This window comes from Alosa pseudoharengus, unplaced genomic scaffold, assembly GCF_046254945.1.
Source record: "Alosa pseudoharengus isolate Yale_2024_CS ecotype anadromous, Long Island Sound unplaced genomic scaffold, YU_APseudo_1.1 YU_APseudo_1.1_scf_17, whole genome shotgun sequence".
NCBI classification, from domain to species: Eukaryota; Metazoa; Chordata; class Actinopteri; order Clupeiformes; family Clupeidae; genus Alosa; species Alosa pseudoharengus.
In genome coordinates, this window is record NW_027468640.1 from 9,578,525 (window position 1) to 9,599,476 (window position 20,952).

Below are 20,952 nucleotides of genomic sequence, written 5' to 3' on the forward strand. Positions count from 1 at the left end.
GAGGGCCCTCCAGGAGCTAAGGTATGTTTGAAGTCTCTAACACATGAACATGTGTAATGGTCATCATGTCTTCCCCTGGTACCACTTGCTCATCAAGGGATGATAGGTGTGGCCTGCCTGCTTCAGTCTGATCAATGCTGCGTGCATAAAAAAACATCCAACTGGACACCAAGGCTGAAGGGCACAACACACACACACACACACACACACACACACACACACACACAGGTAATTGCAGACGACAGACCCGTCTAATCCCAGCGGCCCCCGTGTTTCTCAGGTCAAGGGTGACCGAGTCAGTCTGAACGCTGTCTTCCTACACAAGCACACTGAAAATAAAAGCACAGACACTCTTAAAACGAATGTGTTGAAAACAGCACAACTTGCGTTGTTTTTAACACATCTCTGTGTCCAGATAGGGCCAACACATTTGTTTTTAGAGTGTAGTAAACACACTATAATAAATAATTAACACAAATATAACAAATAATAAAAAATAATAAAATAAAAACACATAAAAAAGTACTTAGAAAGATTATATTAGGTAACGCAGTGTGGAGCATCATCTCTTTAAAGTGGATTTGAATGACAGGGGAGGTGCCCTTAATGGTAATAACCTGGAATTCTAAATACAGTGACTGAACTTTGTGTGTACCGCATGCAAGTTTAAAAATGAGACAATTTGAAAAAGTACAAGAAAAAGCAAACAAATTGAATCAGTGAAAGTAGAGAGAGACAGCGAGAGAGAGAGAGAGAGAGAGAGAGAGAGAGAGAGAGAGAGAGAGAGAGAGAGAGAGAGAGAGAGAGAGAGAGAGAGAGAGAGAGAGAGAGAGAGAGAGAGGGAGAGAGAGAGAAGAGAAGTAGACTGATGGAAGTTGGGAGACAGATAGCTGGGACTGGCAGCAGAGTAGGGGGTTCCTGTGTCCTTGTGGGGAGTGTGCGTGTGTGTGTGCGTGTGTGTGTGTGTGTGTGTGTGTGGGTGTGCGTGCGTGTGTGTGCGTGCGTGTGTGTGTGTGTGTGTGTGTGTGTGTGTGTGTGTGTGTGTGTGTGTGCGTGCGCGGGCGTGCGTGTGTGTGTGTGTGTAGTTTGACAGACAGTAAGCGTAGCGCAGCAGGAGGTTGGGCCATCCCTGAGGGAGTGAGATGGACGGCAGATGGGCCTTGTCTCTCCGCTCTCTGTCAGCTAGCTGTCAGGCCGCTTCCACGGTTACCTAATAAGACTGGCCTGTCCTCCCGCACTGTCTTATCTCCACACACACACCGACACTAGTCCCCCAGGGTGTTTGTGTGTGTGTCTGTGTGTGTGTCTGTGCATCTATGTGTGTATAAATGTGTCTGTGCACACATGTGTGTGTGTATTTGTGTGTGTGTATGTGTGTGTGTGTGTGTGTAACAGTGAGTGTGTATGTGTGTGCACCTGTGTCTGTGTGTGTGTGTGTATATGTGTGTTTGCGTGTGTGTACTGTACATGTCTGTATGTATATGTGTGTCTGTGTGTGTGTGTGTGTGTGTGTGTGTGTGTGTGTGTGTGTGTGTGTCTATGTGTGTGTGTGTATGTGTATGTGCGGGCACATGAGTGTATGTGTGCGTGTGTGTGTGTGTGTGTACATATAGGTGTGTGCGTGTGTGTGACTGTCCATGACACGTCAGTGGCTGAACGACTCACGTCAGCATGAGTTCTCCATCAGCTCTTGCTTTCGATGTGTACGTGCGTTAGCCTCCAGTTGAACCTACCCATGATGCCTCTGTGTAAACACTTCTCCTGCGTCTCCGTTTGAACCGCGGCCCTCTCTCGTATCGGCCCGCGTCTGACTCACCGCTGTCAGCCTGCTTTGGTTTTAGGGGCCACGGAAAATTTAAAATGAATTGCCTTAATGAAATCCAAATAAGTCACGGCTATTTCCGCTCAGCCCGGTCAGAAATCACCCAGGTTGCCCAGATCTTCATAAACACACACACACACACACACACACACACACACACACACACACACACACACACACACACACACACACACTGGTATTCATAAACACTCCTTCCCCAGCTGCGTGTGTTATAGGGTAGCAGAGCAGACATACTGTATGTGTGAATTGGGATGGGATGTTAGCACACACACACAGACACACACACACACACACAAACACACACACACACACACACACACACACACACACACACACACACACACACACACAGACACAGACACACACACAGACACAGACACACACACACATATCAACCACAGTGTTAGATCATTAGGCACCAGTCGCGAGGGCTCCTGACTCTAAATCACACCGTCTAGACAAGAGCAGGGTGTGCGGTGTGTGTGTGTGTGTGTGTGTGTGTGTGTGTGTGTGTGTTCAGGACCCTTTCATGCTGGCACAGCGTCTCGGTGTGGTCTCTCGCTCACGCCTGGGTCCCATCTCTCCTGCCCTCCGGCTCCTGAAATATGACCGCCTGTGTTTATCCTGGAAAAGCCCACAAAGGCTTCAAACCCCGTCGCATGCGTAAGGCCGACAGGTGAATTAAAGTCGGCCCCAAATTTATATATATATGTATAACCCCACCCAACCCCCAATGCGGTCTGTGTGTGTGTGTCTGTCTGTGTGTGTGTGTGTGTGTGTGTGTGTGTGTGTGTGTGTGTGGCACTAGTCGCCTGGCAGGAAAGCTGGCATGGGGGTTTCTTAAAGCAGCTATCAAAATGGGCTACAGTCTAGAGCCGTCTAAAGCAGTCTCTTTTCATACTCCTGTTTTTGAACTCTGCAACTGTAAAGCTTCAACAAAACAGTCCAAAAACACAATTTTGTAGAGAATGAGTGATTTTAAAAAGCTAAAAAGGTTAGAAATGATGAGCTACATAAGTGATTAGATAATTGACTAAATGTCCTTGGAGCTAAAAAAGGTTAGAAATAATAAGCTAGAGAAGTGATTAGATAATTGACTAAATGTCCTCGTTATGAGTTCTGTGGCCATGTTTGACTCCTGCCTCCTGATTTCATTACAGGGCGCCACTGGTCATCCAGGTATTCCAGGCATCGACGGGCTTAAGGTGAGATTACTCATCTATTTGGTTTGGCATTAAGTGTGCACCTGGGTCTGATAGACAAATATTTGACCCGGAGCTGGATTGTGTGTATTATTTCTTCATAATCACTCCCCCGATTGGCCTCTGATTGGCTGCCTGCTAGATTTGTTTGCCACGGACGGTTTGGAGGACCCCCATCTTTCAGGGATTTCCTCTGTGACCCCAGTTTGTTTTTGAGTGGACGGTGGGTGGGTGTGTGTGTCTGTGTGTTTCTGTATGTGTGTGTGTGTGTGTGTGTGTCTCAGCATGTACCTGGCAGACATAACGCAGGCAAAGGGCAAGTCATCTGTCTAATCCTGCCTGCCGGCGGAGAGGAAATGTGCTGTTGACTTGTTGAAATCAAACACCGTTATCATTTTTATAAGCCAAGACAGGAGGTGCAGGGGATGTGGGGGTTGGGGTGTGTGTGTGTGTGTGTGGGGGTGCAGGGGATGCGGGGGTTGGGGTGTGCGTGTGTGTGTGTGTGTGTGTGTGGGGGGGGGGTTGCAGGGGATGCGGGGGTTGGGGTGTGTGTGTGGGGTGAAGGGCGTTTATGCAGCTCAGGCAGGAAGATGAGATCTCCAGAAGTCTCAAACTCATCTCACATTTAGCGCACATTCAGCCCCTCAGCTCGGCATCTGAATCACGGTTCAGACGTTCCTGTCTGTGCAGGTGATGTGGATAAAGGAAAGGGACTGTCTGGAGTTAGGGGACCGCTCTTGTGGAACAAAGCCTCCCCTCGGAGTTATACAAAAACAAACACACACACACACACATACACACACACACACACACACACACACACACACACACACACACACACACACACACACACAGACAGACAGACAGATACACACACACACACACACACACACACACACACACACACACACACACACACTCAAAACACTCCGGTTAGCTTTGAAAAGATCTTAAAGGGAAAATAAATATATAAAACCCAAAAGAAACACATCAGATGCAATCCCAAGTTTGGCACGCATTTTAGAAAGGAAGAATAGAAGTCAGAGCAGAGACAGCATAAACGCCAAACTTAGAGAAACGGCTCTGCAGAGCCCCACTTTGGCAACAGCACAGAGTAAAGTTCTGATGATGCTGCCTGTCTTTAGATGCACTGGGTTTCCCGCAGTCTTTGAATGGGCTTTTGATGGTGCGCTTTTAAAAACCAATCCGGTCGGGCATTTTCAGAGATGTTCCGGCTTCAAGACGAGCTCAGAAGTTACTATAATGTCTCTTAGTCTGCGCCCAGCAGCACAACATCTCTTCTGTACACACAGGCCTGCACAGCACAGCACAGCAGGCTGTCTGATAGATACTCGATCGATTGGTCATTTTATATCAAATCTGCTGTAAAGAGCCATGTTCATCTGGCACAGGCTAACTACTTTTTTTTCACAGGGAGAAAGCTGTGTAGCCAGCCATTACATAAGTGATGCTGATTATATATGCTCTGTATTTCCCAACCCAAAACACAGATAATGTCCACCATTAACCATTAGATCGGTATTCCATGGCAAAAAAAGGAAATGTTGCTGTAAGTGATACTAAGAGGTTTAACTAAATTCTGAACAGCGCCTTAAGGTGATGGTTGTAACAGCTCTGAACAGCGCCTTAAGGTGATGGGTGTAAGTTGATTGATGTTTAACGACACTATACTGTCTATAACTGTTTGTAACAATGACAAAAACGCTTTTGAATCTTCAATCTTTATAACAGAGCTCTGGAGCATCTACACCAGGAACAGTAATCAGGATGCAGAGAGAGAGAGACTCAGCTCGAGTATTGAAAACCCTACTGATTGGGGCATAGTTACTGTAACACCGTGCATCCAAATGAATGAACGCTAATACAGATGAAAAGGCAAAAAAGGACACTCATTTGATAGGCATAAAATGCCATATGCTATCCTTCAACTCTCTAAGTGTTCAAAGAGACAATTAATCTCCGTTAGTGAGAGAGAGAGAGAGGGAGAGAGAGGGAGAGAGAGAGAGAGGGGAGAGAGAGAAAGAGAGAGAGAGAGGGGAGAGAGAGAGGGAGGGAGGGAAGGAGAGAGATGGAGAGGGGAAGTGAGAGAGAGAGGGAATGAGAGAGAGAGGGAGAGAAAGGGAGAGAGAGAGAGAGCAATGCTGAGATGGAGAGGATTTATTATCACTGTCATGCAGTCCAAGAGGCTACTGCCATAACTCATGGGCTAAGTAGACGATGGGAGGAGACCATGTTCACTGTCAAGTCTAAACCAATACACTCTTTGAGTTGCTCGTCTACTAAACTCTAGTCCAGGGGTCGGCAAATAGTGGCCCGCGGGCCAATTTTGGCCCGCCATTGATTCTATCTGGCCCGCGAGATGACGTTAATTTGCTGTTGAATGAATTTTTTTTTTAACCCCATGTTTTTAAAAAGAAAAAAAGGCCTACAGCAATCCCATCAATTTCAAAACATTTATTGAGGTATAGATGATAGTCCTACTAAAGTGACAAAACAGGTGGAACATCCTTGCAGTTATCCATGACCAGTGTTGGGTGTAACGCGTTACAAAAGTAATGTAATTACTGTAATATATTGCTGTTTGCGGTAACGTGGTAATGTAAGGCATTACAAAAAAAAATTGGGTAATATTTTACTCGGTACAAACTTCAGTAACGCGCGTTACAATGCATTTAACCCGAAATTAAGTGGTGTTTTGTTTTGATATTTGCAAACACCACGCGAGAACAACAGAGGAGAAAAAATCAGCGCAAAATAGTAGAACGTTATCTCCTGATACTGGTTGAATATGACTGCTGCAGCAGACTCGCAGGCGGACTCCATTTGCGGGATGGACATAAGCCTACGCTCATTATTTTCAGCTTGTCAGAGACAAGGCTATGAAGAACATAATAGTTAGTGCACTTTGTGTGCGAAACCGAAAGATCTCTCTATGCCTCGCGAAATAGCACAAGTAAATTAATGTAACATCTAAAGTAGTGCCACGCTAATCTTTTTGATTCTTGATAAAACACAAACTATGCTGTTGTGCATGTCAGCTTTGTGCTGTGAACTTGAATTGAAGAGAATAAAGGGATAGAAATGCAGAAAAAGATTGTGTAGCCTGGCAGTGCCACGCGCATCACGCACTTTGCGTTGGGCACCCAAATGTAACCAATGAATAGTAGCTTTATTGCAAACTGTGTTTCACTCTTCATCAATAACGTTTACAATGTCAAAATGCACTAACACGATGTTACATGCAAGTTTGATACCTTTTGGGTTCTCTCAATCACCACGTAGTACTAGAATTGGTGGGTCTTCAATCATTCGTTTTCCAAGCATTTAGGCTACATGAAGCACATGATATGCTCAGTCGACTGAAACGCATTCCATTCAGATAGCTAGGTGGATACCAGGCTCATAATTCACTTGTATTCGCAAAACGAAATGTGAAGCAACATGTCATTGCATACTTCCATTTCCAAAGCAATGAAGATTGCTTAAAACAACTTAACATTGTGCATATTATTGTTAATATTGTGCTATCAATGTAACTCAAACAAATAAGGCTTGTAAACAAGAGCTGGCAAAAGGGCATTATGACAACGTAAAGATCAATGCTCTTAAAGTGACAGTGCACCATTTATAGGTAAAACAGCATTTCTTCAGAAATTATTGTTTAAAAACACACAGGTGTTTGAGTGTTTGAGTTATCATTTAAATGTCACTCACTCAAAGCCACTCACTTAGGGCACCGAAATGGCCAGCAGGCCACCATCTTGACATGTCTTTAATAAAGGAACTGTATGTAAAAAATGTATTTCAATTAATCATAAAATTGCCCTGATATGTCACTAGACATTAAGAAATCATGTTCATTTCAAATACTTATATCACTGACAACAGTAGTCTGGCCAGGATATTGTCATTTAAAAAGTGAAGTTGCAGCCCTCAACTGATGTTGATGTTGGTCAGTTGGTCACAAAGTCAGTAGTGTTTCGTCATCCGGTTGCCAACTCTGCCAGTCAGAGGGGAGGGGAAGGGGATACACCGCTCTACAGTAATTTGAAAGTGATTGTAGTACCAGTTTTGGCCACAATCTTACATACGGTTCCTTTAAGCTTTGATTTACAATATATTAGGCTCTCTATTGATTTTAATGAGTAGGCCTAGGCCTTAAAGTTACAGTATTTCTATCACAATTTACCAGACTTTGACCTTTTGTCGGTTTTTAACAAAATTCTGACTATGATTGTTCCTTGTATTGCATCATGAGCACTGCGCCTATTGCATTCTACTGTTGTTAGCCTTAAGCCTAGATCAGTCATTATGCTAAACCACATCTCCCTCCATTGGAAGAGCAAGCTGCATTGAGCGTAATAAACTGCATTTAGAATGGCAAATCCATATTTCTAGATATTTTGGTGGAAGTAACTTAAAAGTAATGCAATAGTAGTGTAATGCCTTACAATTCAGAGACAGTAATATTATAATGTAACAAATTACTTTGAAATGACAGTAATAAGTAATACATAATACATTATGATTTTGAAGTAACTTGCCCAACACTGTCCATGACGCACAGGTCGGAACGGTATTGGCACGCGAGTGCGCGTAATCTTGTGCAAAAAAAAACAACAGTGTCCTGTCTCCCTCTTCCAGTGGGCAAGGTCAAAAATAGCCTATGTTTCGTTAAATTAATAGGCTTGGCGTTAAGAAATGCAGGCAGGCTCAACACATACCTCTGCTTCCATTCTTCTTTGTAGGTCCTGCATTCTGAATCAATTTTTCTTTTCAAGGCTTTTGACAACGACATTTTGCATCGATAACTAGCATATAGCAATGTTCAGCTAATCATTTACACGTCATCCAAAAGAATAATATTTGTAGCCTACACATTAGTTACGGCAAGTTGCTAGGCAAGTCGCCTGTTTCATGAGAGACGACAGGAGATGCAGCAGGCGGCATAAAAACAGCGCACATAAGCAAATAAACGTTTTTAATGGAATTAAATTAAATGCATTTTAAAAGTTAGATGATGTTTATTTTAATATAATATAATAATTAATAATTTAAATAGTAGGCCTATAACCCCCCCCCCCCCCCCCCCCCCCCCATTACAAAAGCTATGGCCCGCGATGCCATTGTCTGAAAAAAAATTGGCCCGGGTCCAAACGTAATTGCCGACCCCTGCTCTAGTCTGTTCTGTGTGTGCAATCCAAATACACTGGAGTGCATACACAGTCCTGGCTCAGGGAGATGAAAACAAGCAACACGTCCACTGAGCCATAGCACTTAATTATCGGCACCATTCTTTAGACAGGGTGGAGGACAGTTTGTTTTACAAACGGACCAGATGCCTTTCCTCTAGATTATCAAGTGGCAAACAGATGGCGAATTTAAAAACCTCTTCTACACTAAGAAGGTACCTACAACAAAGCAGTGTATGTACAGTATGTATGCGCACGCGGTGCAGTGAAACCAGCCCTTCCCATGGTCCCGGACCTTTTTTACACCCTTACATGCACTCCTATGAGGTGTCTGAGACTGAAGATCACTGATGAGATGAGAATGAGACCTTGAGATGAGATGAGAATGAGACCTTGAGATGAGATGAAACCTTGCTCTGGAGACACTACTGATGAGACATTGCTGTACTGTAGGTGACCGTGTGTTCTGTTACCTGAGACTGAAGATCACTGGTGAGATGAGAATGAGACCTTGAGATGAGATGAGAATGAGACCTTGAGATGAGATGAGAATGAGACCTTGCTCTGGAGGCACTACTGGTGAGACATTGCTGTACAGTAGGTGACCATGTGTTCTGTTACCTGTAGGGGGACATGGGAAAACAGGGATTAGATGGAACTCCCGGCGCCAAGGTTGGTTCCTCTGGTTCCCCCTTAATGTGATCTACTCACCCATCTCACTCGCTCGTCATGCCACCTTGAAGGGATGTTGTGACCCGACCCCAACAACTTAGCGCACCTACGTACAGTATCTGCATTGCATCTCCGAGCATTCACTGTGATCAAAAGTGTTCCATCACGATTGCTTTTTGTCATATTGTGAAAATGCACTGCCAGACTTGTGGAAGAAGAGTCAGCATGTCATAGACATACAGTATTCACAGGGTCACACGTGTCCATTGGAGGTTGAATCATATGACTGGTTGTCCATAGATGACTAAGGTTCTCTATGTAAGAAATTGATTCCCAGTATGCTCAAACAGCATCACTCAGCCAACACTGCTCAACACTCTCTTGTATAGTTTTAGTTTTCTACTAAAGTAAGTACACTTACTCACTATACTTTCCTAAAAAAGGCATGTAAAACATTATGCAATACTTGTTGTAACAAGTCATTTTGAAAGTTTGACAAATCCAGTCTTATTCCTCAATGTGAATTTAACACCAATGCCAGGACCAGGCCTGAACAGAAGCTATTAGGATCTATGAGGATCTATGAGGATCTCTGAGGATCTATGAGGAATGGGTGGCATCATGCAGTACTGCATGGAGGTCTTTGGCCCCAGGAGTCCACCATGCTTCTGCTATATGATCCACTGCCGCACGTGGGCATAGTTTTACAACAGTGTCATGAGACGCACACAGTCTCTATTGTTGAATGAGTGTAAGCCATGCTGTCTGGGTGGGTGATGAGGTTTGTTTAACTGAGCACCACCATGTTCGGAAAAATGTCTCCATCAGCAAACGCCACCATCACCACCCCCATCCCCCACCGTACCACCCCCCACCAACATCTCACACACACACACACACACACACACTGGGGATCGCATGAGGAAGGAGAGGCTGAAACACAATCTAGCCGAGTTTTAATTGAATGTGAATTTAACCCCAGATAGGATCGGCTCAGGGGACAGCCCCTATTGTTTGCTTTTGTCCCGGCTGAGTCCTGAGCCTCCTGTCTGACGTGTCTTAACGCGCCTCTGCTTTCTTTTCGTTTCCTACAGGGAGATATGGGAGAGCCGGGTGAGAAGGTAAAAGCTTTTTTTGTCCACATGGCACTATACATGACCTGAACTTTTCACAGCTTTTATATAAGTGTTCTTGTCTTAGTCGACACTGCATGAGGGGGTTGGGGATTTCTCTCACGAATAAAAACACTGAACAGTGTAGGTCTACATGTAATTGGTGCTGCTGAACTTTGGGGTCACCCATCTCCCAGATTCGGAGACTTCTGTTTTTATTTAACGCTTATTTTCACAAAACTGCGCGCTGTTGTACTCGCAAGATGCCAATCTAGCATCTGTTACTAGAGAATGCCACAAGCCAACAATTCTCAACAGTTGGCTACTGCCAATGTTTATTTTGACACGGTAAAATCCTGACTTGATTGACAATACTTTTGCCTTGCCAAAGGACTTGGCACTCACTTTTTGTTTAGCATGGTGCAGTGCATTGTGGATAAGACACTTCATACGTCTCTTTAAGAGCATGCATATGTTTCTTTAGCTTACCAGCCATTATGTTTCTGTAGGCCTAGACTCCCAGTAGAATGAACAAGAGTCTAATCAGACACAATTAAGCGAGCAGTCAAACTGCTAAACAAACAGAGATGGCCAACGCCTCCCAAACTAATGATTTTATTTGCTATCGTTGGCCTCGACTAAAGCTGGCAAGCCGAAACCTCAGCCCAGAATTTCCCAGAATTCTCTAGGGTCAGCAGAGGAGTCATGAGTCACTATGGTTAGCGCTGCTTTGGCATGTTTGTCATCAAAGTAAGAAAAGACGCCTTTGTATAAGGTATCTCAAGGGCCGGATCCACCCTCTGTACTGGTCAGAAGGAATGTTAAAATCAAGGACGGACGCCAGGCTAACATGTGCTGGGTTTCTGCAAAAGGATAAGGACTTTGAGGACACTGATGAACTAGCACCGCTAATGCCTCTGAAATTACTGCCATTAGCCAAACCGCGTGCCAGTTTATTCAGTTGAATTAGCGGAGCGATAACTATGCTAACTAAAAGGTTTCCTTTTGAAAATAACAGATGAATCTGAAACAGATCTGACCTTGTAATGACCTTGGATAAGTTATGGCTTCTTCAGAATTAACATCCATATGGATTGACATTTTACCTAGCCTACTATGCAAAGCTTTTAAAAAAAAACATCTTTCAGAACACGCGAGCCTGTACTAAATGTGTCAAACTGCTTATTGTTTCAGGGTGACATGGGAGAAGGAGGACCCAAAGGTGAATTGGGCGAGAAGGTAAGCTTTTCAAAATTATAAATATGTCTTTAGCCAGCCCCCAATTTTACACCTAGCACTCCAGGCATAGTAGTAGTGCTACAGAAGACGGCTGAACATCTGAAGCATACAGCTAAGGCACCTTGGCACCTCATGTTCCCTGTTCTCTAAAAGTAAGTGGCCCTAATTTGCGCTCTGTGATTGCTATCCATTTCCTGGTTGGATGCCTTCTAACTTAATAAGAGACTATTAATCATCGGGACAGTAGTGTTAGAGTGTTTCCATGCCAACGAGGTCGTCCTAGGACACGCTATATCTCTTTTTTTTTTTTTTTTTGAGCAACCACCTCAGCCAATGAGTGAATCAGATGCATATGAGTTACGCAGTTAGAACAGCGACACAGAATTGCAAACAAATTTCTATGATTGATCACAGCTTCTTATTTAAATGGGGAATCAAAGATGCAGGGAAGGGTTCATAATCTTCAACATTATTGAACATCTGCAAAACATTTACCCACTAAGTTAATCATAAAATATTCTCAATACACACAGGCAAAGCCAAGCTCACAGGGTCACACTGATGAAGAGCCAGAGATCAGGGCGAATGTGTACAATGTAACACACTCCTTATCCTGAGACATCCACACAGCATTTGAGAGTTTAAAGAGAAGTTTCCCTCCTCAGGTGTCACGTTGTAAAGGATGATGTGATGCAAAGTAGAACTTAGGGCGTAGAGCGCACACACACACACGCAGACACACACACACACACGCATGCACGCAAACACACACACACACACACGCATACACACAATTGTACACACAACTCAAAACCCTACTAAATTGCAGGACCTGCTGAAATGGAAAAACCTGCTATAGTGAAGAGTGTTTTCATCACAAAGAATGGTTTTCACAGCACTTGCAACGCTTAAAATGGTGTGTGTGTGTGTGTGTGTGTGTGCAGCACCACCAATGTTATGGGGAGACAGAGAAAGAGGGTGCAATACGCCGATTTACGACAGATTGGTCCAGGCCTTCTCTGATACGCTTCCACTTTATAGACTTTATTGTTATTTAAAGTCCTGGGTGGGGCAGCCCAGCCTGCATCGCAGCACAATGTGTGTGTGTGTGTGTGTGTGTGTGTGTGTGTGTGTGTGTGTATGTGTGTGTGTGTGTGTGTAGCGGGGAGACAGGCATTGTGAAAAACAGATGCATGGGCAGCCCTCGTCCGTGGAAAAAAAAGTGCAGGAGAGAAAGCTAGCCGCCCATAAAACTCACCGCTCGCAGGCTGAGGGGCACTTTGATCTCCCCTACCTAGCGCTGTAATAAAACTGTTCCTGTAACAGAGTGGGGGGGGGGGGGGGGGGAATTAGGGAGCCATGGGAAGTGAGAGTTTTACTGCAGCTGGTTCTGCCGGGGATGTAGCCAGGTTTTGCAGGCTATGCAGTCGGGTTCTGGAGAGGATGAAGTCAGGTTCTAGAGGGGATGGAGCTGGGTTCTAGAGGAGTGTGGCCTGGTTCAGGAGGGTATGCAGTCAGGTTCTGGAAGGGATACAGCCTGGTTTTTAGAGAGAATGTGGTTTGGTTCTGCAGGGGATGCAGATCGGTTCTGGGTGGGGAGCAGTTGGGGTCTGGTCTGGATCCAGAACAGTTCTATGCCAAATCACAATATACCCAAGTCCAGTGAGGTCCAGATAAAGTGCTGCCATGCTGCCATGCTGCCACCTTTCCCTACGGGCCACCCTCATTGACACGTAAATGTCTCGTAAATGTCCGTTCCAGAGCAGCAAATCCTCTTTCTACAGAAGCCACGTGGTTCCTGTAAGGAAGACTTGTCTGACACACACAGTCCCTGCATCAGTACATGTATCAAACCGAGGCAGACGACGATAGCATTGTGTGGATTCGCATTTCTGTCTGCATCATGTGAGCAGATGCACTCTGTCCTACCTTCCCATCACTGGGTTTTCACAAGCAGACACATAACAAAGGAGATCAGACATTTTCTACCGAAAAGCAGCAAAAAAAGGCATTTTAATTAAGGCATTAAGCGTTTTGCATTTGGTTATAAAATACAAAACAAAATAGTACTTAAATTTAACAGGGAACAAATTAAGATGTTGGTCAGACTATAATAAGGAGAATAGCAATAATAAACAACAATGTCAATTCAATCAATAGCCTAATAAAATAAACAATAAAAATGAGGGAAGAAAGCAATAATAAACAATAATGCCCATTCAAATTTAGCATTTAGCATGTATGTATGAATGACAAGATATGGAGAAGTGTGGTTTTGTCGATGTGAAGACATTGTGTTCTGCTGTCCCTGTTTGCAGTTTGTGTGTGCCCTGAATTGCCCCCCCCCCATCCACCCCCCCCTCTGTCTCTCTTTTGTCACAGCAACTGTGTCGCCCAGTTGGGCCCCAGACTGCTGTCACGGTTCTGGTCCTGCGCCGGCATCCCTGATTAGAGCCGGCATCTTATGTGTGATTCACCCTATACGCAGAGCCAGCCGAGCGTGGCCCTTCCCCGTCTGGGCCCAACAACTGAGGCACACATGGTCACAATTTACGGGCCGCGGCAAAGGGACCGGCCCTGTCCAAACAGTTTCATCAATGAGCTTATTGTGAGGTTGTGCTTGCGTTTGCTCCCTTTGCAGAAGGCAGTGTAGCGTTGGCATTGTCGTCAGCGCTGGCATCGACGTGTTGGACGTGCCAGTCGTCTGGGGGCGCTCAGATTCAGTGGACACAGGTTGGCACAGGCGTGATGGTGATTACCGAAGGATTTAACGTCGAAAGAAGTGAATAGAGAGATGTTACAGTTATGGTTATTGTATTTAGCAGACAAATTTGTTAGCAATTTACAATAGTTAAAATTAAGTTTTTGTTTGTTTTCTTTTGACGTGAGTGGGGAAAAGCGCCCTGCGATCGAGGGGAACGCGTGTGAAGCCACAGGCTTTTAAGGGATCAGATTGGGGAAAGTGAAAGGACCTTGTCAGCACAGCTGACTTGCTTGTCAGGCCCTTTTCCCAGATCGTTTCGTAGGCCCGGTTCAGTGAGCGACCTGTCCAAATCCATGTTGCCCAAGACATGAAAAAAAAGCACATTAGGTAATGCTGCATGCTGACAATAATGAGTTGACCTTGGGGTTGACCTTGGGGTCGACTGATATGATCCTTAAATGAGAATTCTAGTGATTTTTCACATTGAGCTTCGTTTCTCGAGGTCACCGAGAACTGTCGGTACAAAGAAACGAAAACAATCGGTTCTACCTAGTTTGAGTTGCTACAGTACTGGGGGCATGTTCATGGCCTGAGGTCAACAGATATGGTGCTTACATTCAGTGAAAATGAGACAACGCAGGGTGGATATGTAGAGGAGACATCCAACTATTGTTCCTTTGCAATTCACAATCAGTGAAAATGCCTAAAAGCTTTAAAATCGCAATGCTTTCTCTTCAGACAGTGTTTGAATACACGTTTCTGCTTGAGCCACCGGGTGGAATCGTGTTTAATCAACGTTTTCACACCAGCAGGAGAGACTATGGCGTTCAATGCTCATTTTTCAGCTTTCTTCATGTAAATCTTTAATGGGGTGTGAAATTAACTGTGACTTACTGCACAGATCCAGCTGAGCTTAAAAACTGCAACCCCTTTTTAGTGAAATGAGGGGAAGAAAACTCTCAGGCTTTTTTTGGTTAAGTACACAAGTAAACTCTGTAATTGGCTTCTAAGTGGGTCTCGGGCTGTGAGCGGGCGAGCGAGAGTTTTGGCCGAAGCCGTGGGGTTTTCTCGCTCTCTCTCTCTGCAGCGGTGCACAATCCTGAGGTCAGCTCCGCTGTCTGGCTACCGCGGAGGGTGGACTGGCAGTGCCGTGGCGTGACGTGGGCATGCCTGCCCAGTTCCCATGCAGCGCGCCAAGCCATCATTACAGCGAGCGAGGGGGAGCCCACCAGCTTAAAGGCGAAGCCCCTGCGGGAACGCCGAGTGCGTACGTTTGAGTGCCGCCATAACGCCGGGGGCATAAATCTCTCTCAGTGCCCACTCGCCCGCCCGCTCTATTTCTCTCCCCCTGTGTGTGTGACGTTTGGTTTTATGGCTCAAATTAGTCACTGAAGTGTGTGTGTGTGTGTGTGTGTGTGTGTGTGTGTTTGTGTGTGATTGTGTGTGTGTTTTGACTTCACAGCCAGCCAGCCAGTGTGAACGACACTCTCAATCTGCGCCTGTCGCCTTACCTGGCGCCCGAGTGGCTCTGTGCCATTAAAGTGAAGCCTGCGTGGCGGCTGCTGCTGCCGCCGTTAAAGCCGTAGCCTGGCGGTGGGTTTTAATGTGCCACCACCGCGCTCAGTCTACTGGCTCGGAACCCACACAGACGCAAAGAAAAAAGAAAAAAAAGCATAACATTTTATTGCTTTTATACATCGTTACATTTCTATTATAATGATTAATACTTACAGTTGGAAAGCAAACAATGGGAAAGGGTTAGTGCTTAAATAGGTAAATAAAAAAGAACAATACCTTTGCATGTCTCACGTTCAGGCCTTTTTAAGCTCTGAAGCAAAGCAACCCACTATGGAACTGAGACTAGACTTCTAGAACATTCTTGAATGGAATGAAGGAGTCAGTGAAGCTTTTGTACTTTAAAAGCCAATCATTGTTCTCTAAGGTTTCGGTCACTTTATATTTGAATGGTCTCCCATAGATCTTTAGATGCTCAGATCAAGCTTTCTATTGACACTTTATGTAGAGTTAAGGTCAGAGTTAGGGATTGGTTTTGGTTAAAGTAATGTAGTCATGTTATGTGAACAATTAGAAAGACTGAATTTGAATTTCAACAAAGCAACAGAGTCCCTAAACATGGACAACCCAAAGATGGCATCACCAAAGTTTCTTATCACAGTTTTGGGTTGTTTCTTTCATTTGTCCTCCTCATTGGCACATCCATCTTACAGCGAGCCCCTGACTGATCACTCTAGTCTGTGTTGTCATGCCAACCATTCATCCCTGTTGCCATTTTTCCCGCTGGCATCATCCGCATCTCCAGCCAAACTTTAATCTCTCATGTGCCACGGTCCTGCCACTCATTCACTCACCAGCGCCTCTTCCATCTCACACACACACACACACACACACACACACACACACACACACACACACACACACACCCTTACTCCTGTTCCAGCTGTTTTATGAGCCTTCAGAGGCCCGTCAGACGTCTCGACATCTCAGTCAAATTAAAACAGGCTGCGGAGATTACCCTCATGTCAGCATATAACAGATTAGGTGCAAGGAGACGGATCAAACCCTGTCTGGGCGTCCAGCTGCACTCCCATCAACAAGCCAAACATGCTCGTCTGTTGTCGTTGTGTGTCTGTGTTTGTTGTGGAGAGTGTTGAGGAGTCTGTGTTGAGGAGAGTGTGTTTGAGGAGAGTGTGTGCAGCCGTTCTTCAGGGTGTTTGTTGCTTGAGCGGCCATGTGTTGAGCTTTTGGGCCCAACGGTGGCTCGAGTCGCAGGTTATAGTTTCCACCAGCGGAGAGACGAGTCAATAGACTCCAGATGGAGAAGCTGTATAACAAATGCAAATGTCTGCCAAGATCTGACAGGTGCACTGCAGAATTCACTTTGATGTCTGATACATTAAACTTTACACCATTCCATAAAGCCAAAACAAGACAGGAATCATCCACAGGGCTTGTAAGTTATTGCCTATTTGGATCACAGGATTTTAAAACATGTTTCCCTATTGTGTGTGTGTGTGTGTGTGTGTGTGTGTGTGTGTGTATGTGCGTGTGCGTGAGGAGGTTGAAACTAAATGGCAACCAAAGCGGAATAAGTTGTCCATTCCGTTTGAGTGCTCGTTCGGTTTTCCCGTCAATTAAGCGTACTACAATAGAGCCAGGTGCTAACATGCAAAAACATCCGTGTGAATCGGAGGTGGTTTTGGAGCAGGGAAGAGATCAACCCGCGGGAGCAGCAACTGGAACACAAGTAAGAGGAGAGGGAGAAGAGGAGAGGAGAGAAGGGAGGAGGGGAGGAGAGGAAAAGAGAGGAGAGGAGGTGGGGAGAGGAGAAGAGAGGAGAGGGGAAGAGAGGAGAGGAGAGGTGGGGAGAGGAGAAGAAAGGAGAGGAGAGGGGTGGAGAGGAGAAGAGAGGAGAGGAGAGGAAAGGAGAGAAGAGGAGAAGGGGAGAGGGGAGGAGAGGAGAGGAGAGAAGGGAGGAGGGGAGGAGATGAGAGGGGTGGAGAGGAGAAGAGAGGAGAGGTGGGGAGAGGAGAAGAGAGGAAAGGAGAGAAGGGGAGAGGGGAGGAGAGGAGAGGAGAGAAGGGAGGAGGGGAGGAGATGAGAGGGGTGGAGAGGAGAAGAGAGGAGAGGTGGGGAGAGGAGAAGAGAGGAAAGGAGAGAAGGGGAGAGGGGAGGAGAGGAGAGGAGAGAAGGGAGGAGGGGAGGAGATGAGAGTGGTGGAGGGGAGAAGAGAGGAGAGGGGGTTCAGGGGGTGGAATGGGGGGGGGTACAGGGGGTGGAATGGGGGGGGGTACAGGGGGGGTTGGGGTACAGGGGGTGGAATAAGGGGGGCGGGGTACAGGGGGTGGAATTGGGGGGGGGGTACAGGGGGGGCTGGTTAGTGATATCCAGCTGTAACCGTTAATGCAGTTTACTGGCAGCAAAAAAACAGGGCAATTAACCGTGCCTTGTGTGCGGCGCATGGTAATGACGCTCATAAAGGCCGCGGCCGGCATTCCACAGCAACTTCTGAGTGCACCGAGCATGTGGAGTGGAACCACAGATTCTGCAGCACCCCGGCAGCCAGGATCACAGCCCAGCCCAGCCCAGCCCAGCCCAGCCCAGTGCAGTGCTCACACAGACACACACTCACCCTGCTCACGTTCCCACTGGCCTTAATCATCTCCTCCACACACACACAGACTTACACACACACACACATACACATACACATACACACACACATGTATGTGCTGTAGTGGCTCACATAAACTGATTCATACACATATATACACCCGTGCACTCACGCACACACACACACACACATACACACACACACACACGCACGCACACATGTACATACTCACACATATACAATCCCACACATCACCCCCTCCTCCTGCCAATTAACATTATGGGCCTCACAGTTGTGTTTGTGTTGTTGCTCTAAAGCAACGCTGCAGCCCAGTAAAGAGGCTCTGGTCCCGGGACAGGAGGCACAGGGCCAGAGTGGGACCCTGTGGTGGGACGCTGGTATGTGCCCTACAGTATGTCTGGTAGCAAAGAGGCTGCAGTGAGCAGTTTTCACACACACACACACACACACACACACACACACACACACACACACACACACACACACAGACACACATACATACACACACTCTCTCACACACACACAAACATCCCAATTGTTGACACCTTAATAGAAACACTGATGCTGAGATCCTAAGTGTTAGAGCCTCTTGTGAACCGCTCTCAGACACACACACACACACACACACACACACACACAGACACACACACAGAAATATAGAAACACACACACACAGGCATGCACACAGACACATTTACAGACATAGGCATGCACACACACACACACACACACACACACGCACACACACACACACACACACACACACACACACATACATACACACACTCTCACACACACACACAGACATCCCAATTGTGGACACCTTATTAGAAACACTGATGCTGAGATCCTTAGTGTTAGAGCCTCTTGTGAACCGCTCTCAGACACACACAAACACACACACAGACACACACACAAATATAGAAACACACACACAGGCATGCACACAGACACATTTACAGACATAGGCATGCACACACACACACACACACACACACACACACACACACACACACACACAATAAATATTTCACTGGGGCAAACACACTGAGGTGTGGTCTCAGGAGTGAGAGGAGCTCCTGTTGGTGATGTGCACCTATTAGAGATGACTCACGGAGGTGCGCCAGCTGAAAGGCTGTGGGATCAAGGGGCTCATTGAAATTGAAATGCTCACGGAAAGGGAAGTAGTGAAGTTCTATTGAAGTCTGCCCGGTAAGACGCTATGAATTCGTTCACACTGAACCTACAGTAAATCACTCGGCATCCAAGGTTGGTGCATAGCGTCCTACGAGGCATATTGTTGCAAAACGTGTTTGCCGGGAACCATCTCATCAGGTTTCAAAACAACTTTGGTTTAAGAACAGAACTCATTCCTTGTCGTTAGGAATGGCCTATGGGAGTCATCCAGACTTTTTTTCTAAGTATATATTTTGGGCTTTTTGCCTTTATGATGACAGGACAGTGAAGAGACTGAGAGGAAGTGAGTGGGAGAGAGAAAGAGAGGAAATGACCCGGGTCGGTCTGGAACCCAGGTCTTCAGGGGCGTGAGCTCGGACCCGAATGTGGTACGGATGCTGTTGCCACGGCGCCACAGTGTCCTCCCAAGTAATCCTGACTTAACTGTGCTCTGGTCCATCCCTGCGGTCTCCATCTATCAGTCCTTCTCCGTGTCACCGCAGCTCTTCCTCCGCTCCGCAAACCTGACTCCGGTCACGTTGACGAGCCGAACATGGCCGACCTAATGACTCTCACGTGTGTCTTTGAACAGAGACAGAGATAATGGGGCCCGTGGTCTAGCAAAATAAAGACCGTTATAATTACACTGATGTAACTCAGGTGTGTTGAGCTACATAAAAGGTGGGATCCAAACCCAGTGGAGAGGGGGGGCCGACATGGCCTGCCTGAGGTTAACCGACAGCCAGATCTGTTTAGGTCTTCAGCCAGCAAATGCGCTGCGATGCTGGGCAGTACTGTTCTCCTCCCACACAGAGGCTCTCTGTCCTTGAGAAAAAAGTTATTATCGCTGGCAGGAGCGTATTAGAGTTTCTGTGCAGTGTGTGTTGCACACGTTTCTTTATTCCCGTACTTTAGCTAAGTCAACGTCATGCTCTCTGACTGCGCCCTCTCTGTAGTCTGTGCATTCCGGGGGGTTGCAGGGTGAGATTTATTACGGAGAGTTCGGAGTTATTGACCGGTGACGAGCCTTTAAAGATCACTTGGGCGTTTTGTGGAGGGACTCTGAGGTGCACTTTCCTACTGTGACTCAATTATGCCAGGGCACCTCCTCACAGCCTGGAAGAGTGTGTGTGTGTGTGTGTGTGTGTGTGTGTCTGTGTGTGTGTGTGTGTGTGTGTATGTGTGTGTGTGTGTGTGGAGGGGGGGGGGGGGGGCTGTGAACTATAGTAGGTTTCATATCCAGGTACCCAGAGGGCAAAAAACCCCATCAGGCTCACTTCATGCTGCATAATAAGAGTCCTTAGGCAATATGTAATAGTTTGCAATTATTAAGCACAGGGCTCTTGTAATAGTCTGTGTTCCAGAAAGCTAGTATCACTCAAAGTAAGTGTTGTACAGGTTCAACAAGCCTGCAGAGGGTGAGAGTGAGAAAGAAAGAAAGATCGGTCCCTCTTTGGAACAACCCATAACAAATTACTATAATTAAGCACAGTGTTCTGCTAATTGTAGATGTGGGTGCAACAATTCCTTCAGGACACTGTCACTGTTGCACTGTTGGACTGTTGGACTTACTCATTTGCACTATCACCATGACCACTATCACCATTGCACTATCACCATGACACTATATCTATCTAG

General features: G+C 46.0%; 1 protein-coding gene across 1 annotated transcript in view; it reads left to right on the plus strand.

The window, feature by feature from the left end:
- Positions 1–20,952, plus strand: part of col25a1 (collagen type XXV alpha 1 chain) — a 49,925-nt gene that overhangs the window by 1 nt on the left and 28,972 nt on the right. Inside the window, exons 1-4 of the mRNA XM_076289585.1 lie at positions 1–21; positions 3,004–3,048; positions 10,025–10,051; positions 11,237–11,281. The exon at positions 1–21 is cut by the window's left edge and continues 1 nt beyond it. Of these exons, the coding sequence (XP_076145700.1) occupies positions 10,031–10,051; positions 11,237–11,281 (66 nt within the window). The 5' untranslated portion in view covers positions 1–21; positions 3,004–3,048; positions 10,025–10,030. The remainder of the gene's footprint in view (positions 22–3,003; positions 3,049–10,024; positions 10,052–11,236; positions 11,282–20,952) is intronic.